The sequence below is a fragment of the Gracilinanus agilis genome, chromosome 3 (genome assembly GCF_016433145.1).
Source record: "Gracilinanus agilis isolate LMUSP501 chromosome 3, AgileGrace, whole genome shotgun sequence".
NCBI classification, from domain to species: domain Eukaryota; kingdom Metazoa; phylum Chordata; class Mammalia; order Didelphimorphia; family Didelphidae; genus Gracilinanus; species Gracilinanus agilis.
In genome coordinates, this window is record NC_058132.1 from 39,750,514 (window position 1) to 39,753,264 (window position 2,751).

Here is a 2,751-nt window from a genome sequence, read left to right on the forward strand (position 1 = left end):
CCGATCCCTTCACTGGCAGTGCCCTCCCTGCCCTGCTCCCTGACATGACTGTGTTGTGGCTGCATATCTCTGTTGTATATTTACTAAGGAAGGAGGGAAGGGAAAGGAACAAGCATCTATGCATCTATTAAGCATCTACTATGTGCCAGGCACTATGCTAAATGCTTTACAAATATTATCTCATTTAAGCCTCACAAAAAACCTGAAAGGGAGGATTCATTATTATCTCCATTTTACAGATGAGGAAACTGAGGCAGGCAGAGATTAAAATGACTTACTCAAGGTCACAAGCTAGAAAGGGGTTGGGGTAGATTTGAACTCAGGTCTTCCTGACCCTCCACACAGCATTCTATGTACTCTACCACCCAGAAGGAAGGGGAAAAGGAAGGAAGAAACAGAGAGAGAGAGAGAGAGAGAGAGAGAGAGAGAGAGAGAGAGAGAGAGAGAGAGAGAGAGAGAGAGAGGGAACGAACGAACGAATGAATGTTGAGAGGGAGAGGAGAGAAAGAAGGGAGGGAGGGAGGGAAGGAAAGCAGGAACAAAGTGAATAAGGAAGGGAAGGAAGGGGAAAAGGTAATTCAGCTCAATACTGTGATAAGGGTTGGAGATGGGGAACAAAAGAAAAGACAGTCTCGGCCCTCAAAGATATTTCTGATAATAGGAGACAAAAAAAAAATTAACTGGCCTGGGCAGCTTAGGGGACTCAATGCATAGAGACCCAGACCTGAAGACAGAAGTCCTGGGTTCAAATCTGGCCTCAATCACTGCCTGTCTGTGTGACCCTGGCCAAGTCACTTAACCACCATTACCTAACCTTTACAGCTGTTCTGCCTTGGAACTGATACGTAGTATCAATCCTAAGGCAAAGATGAGGGCTTTTTAAAGAAAAAGCAATGGCCAGGGAATGGTGTTTTGGTCCTGAAAATTCCATGACCAATAAATGAGACCCATGTGGAGCAATGGCAGAGCTGCTTTGAGCCCTGGTCGGGCTGGGGAGGGGGCCGGGGCTTTGAGGAAACACAGCAGCAAGATGGCTAACAAGAAGATGGCAGGGCGGAGAGAGTGGCTGAGACATGCCTGAAAGGATGCGCCACAAGGACAGCTCCGGGGCTGAGAGTCCAGAGCACAGTCTGGGCAGGCTGCAGGTGGCGTTTCCTCCCAGCAGAAGGGAAGCTCCTCGAGGGTGGGGACCGTTTTGCTTCTGTCCTTCTGCCTCCGTAGCCGGCACAGGAGGGGCCTCCTAGGTGCCTGTTACGGAACTTTCTCCTCTTCCCCTTTGGTGTCCCCCAGCCTGGTGTCTGCGGAACGAGGGCGTCAGCTCCGTGTTGCTGGGAGCTTCTAACGCGGACCAGCTAATGGAGAACATCGGTGCGATACAGGTGAGTCGCTGCGGCGCCCCAGGGAGGCCCATGGTGGCAGCCCCTTCACCACCTGTCCCGGGGCAGGGTTTTCCGCAGGCTCAGGCTGGGGAGCTCCCCGCGGAGGCAGCAGGGCCGTCTCAGGGCTCAGGAGAGAGCCGAGAAGTGACTTAGAAGCCTCTCTGCAGCCCGCCCTCCTCCAGCCGCGGGGAATCCTTTTGTTGGGTCTCCACGTGGCCCGCCTGGTCCTGCCCGGGCGCCGAGTGCTCTCACAAGCCCGCGATCGCTAGCTGGGAGCGGACTCTTACTGGGCACTTCTCGGGAGTCCTGCCTCTGATCTGGGGAGAAATTCTAGGCCATTTCACTCCCAGCAGCAAGTGGCGCCTCTCAGGGGGCCTGAGTGTTCCCTGGGGGGTTACAGGAGGGCCAGAGGCTTTCGTCCCTCCCTAAGTCTCCCTTCCTCCATGCCCCCCAACCTTTCTTAATGCCAAGGCCAAGTTTCCCTTAACTACTTCTCGGCCACGTAGATTTGGTACCCGTTCCACGGACCAATAGGAGGAACACTGGAAGATTCCAGCGAGGCCCCGTCCGCCCGTGACCCACAGGCTCTTTGTCTTTGCAGGTTCTTCCCAAATTGTCGTCTTCCATCATCCATGAGATTGATAGTATTTTGGGCAATAAACCCTACAGCAAAAAGGATTACCGATCCTAACCCTCCCTTCGTCCCTCCCTTCCCACCCGGACCTGCTTGGACATTACTTTTCCCCTCCTACCTAGTCTCCTGTTCGTTTGCTTAAGCTGTTACTGAAGCAAGGCAATGTGCTTTTGCATCCAAGAATACGTGTCGAGATGTCGCAGGGAAGATCTTCCAGATGTTGCTGTGAGACCACATAACGCTGCTTTACTATAATAAAGTTTATTTCGTGCTCAAGAAACGGTCCAGGTGAGGAAGGCTCCCCCAGCGTGCTCTCCACCCCGACAGGCTGCCTCCGCTCAGCTCATCCTCTTGGAAAAAGGCAACCAAGGTTCCCCCTTCCTCCTCCTTCTCTGCCTCCTCCAGACAAGACTCCCTGAACAGTCCTAGCCTAGAACTGGTTTCTGTTGTCTGATCAGAGATGGGGTGAGTTCTACCTGGAGAAGCCCCCATCCATGTGTGTTTGGAAGTACTTTGTTGTTTTTCTGTTTAACCGTACACACACAATGTATTTCGAGAATGCAGTTTCTCGTGGTAGCCACGGATGTTTGTGTTGAGCAGATGAGCAATAAGGAAGCCTCGGGAATATCCCCTCCCTTCACGCCCCAGCTAGTACAGATGGCCGTCAGCCCTTTCTCAGTGGTTGCTGCCCATTCTTGGTTTCTCAGCAGAACACCGGCCCAGGCTCAGAGGCTTTGC

The 2,751-nt window shown here is 52.9% G+C and overlaps 1 protein-coding gene across 1 annotated transcript in view; it reads left to right on the forward strand.

Moving 5' to 3' along the window:
* Window positions 1-2,326, forward strand: part of KCNAB2 (potassium voltage-gated channel subfamily A regulatory beta subunit 2) — a 56,244-nt gene extending 53,918 nt beyond the window's left edge. Inside the window, 4 exon segments of the mRNA XM_044671237.1 lie at window positions 600-629; window positions 1,027-1,062; window positions 1,245-1,379; window positions 1,981-2,326. Coding sequence (XP_044527172.1) covers window positions 600-629; window positions 1,027-1,062; window positions 1,245-1,379; window positions 1,981-2,070 — 291 coding nt within the window. The 3' untranslated portion in view covers window positions 2,071-2,326.
* The last annotated feature ends 425 nt before the right edge of the window (window positions 2,327-2,751 follow it).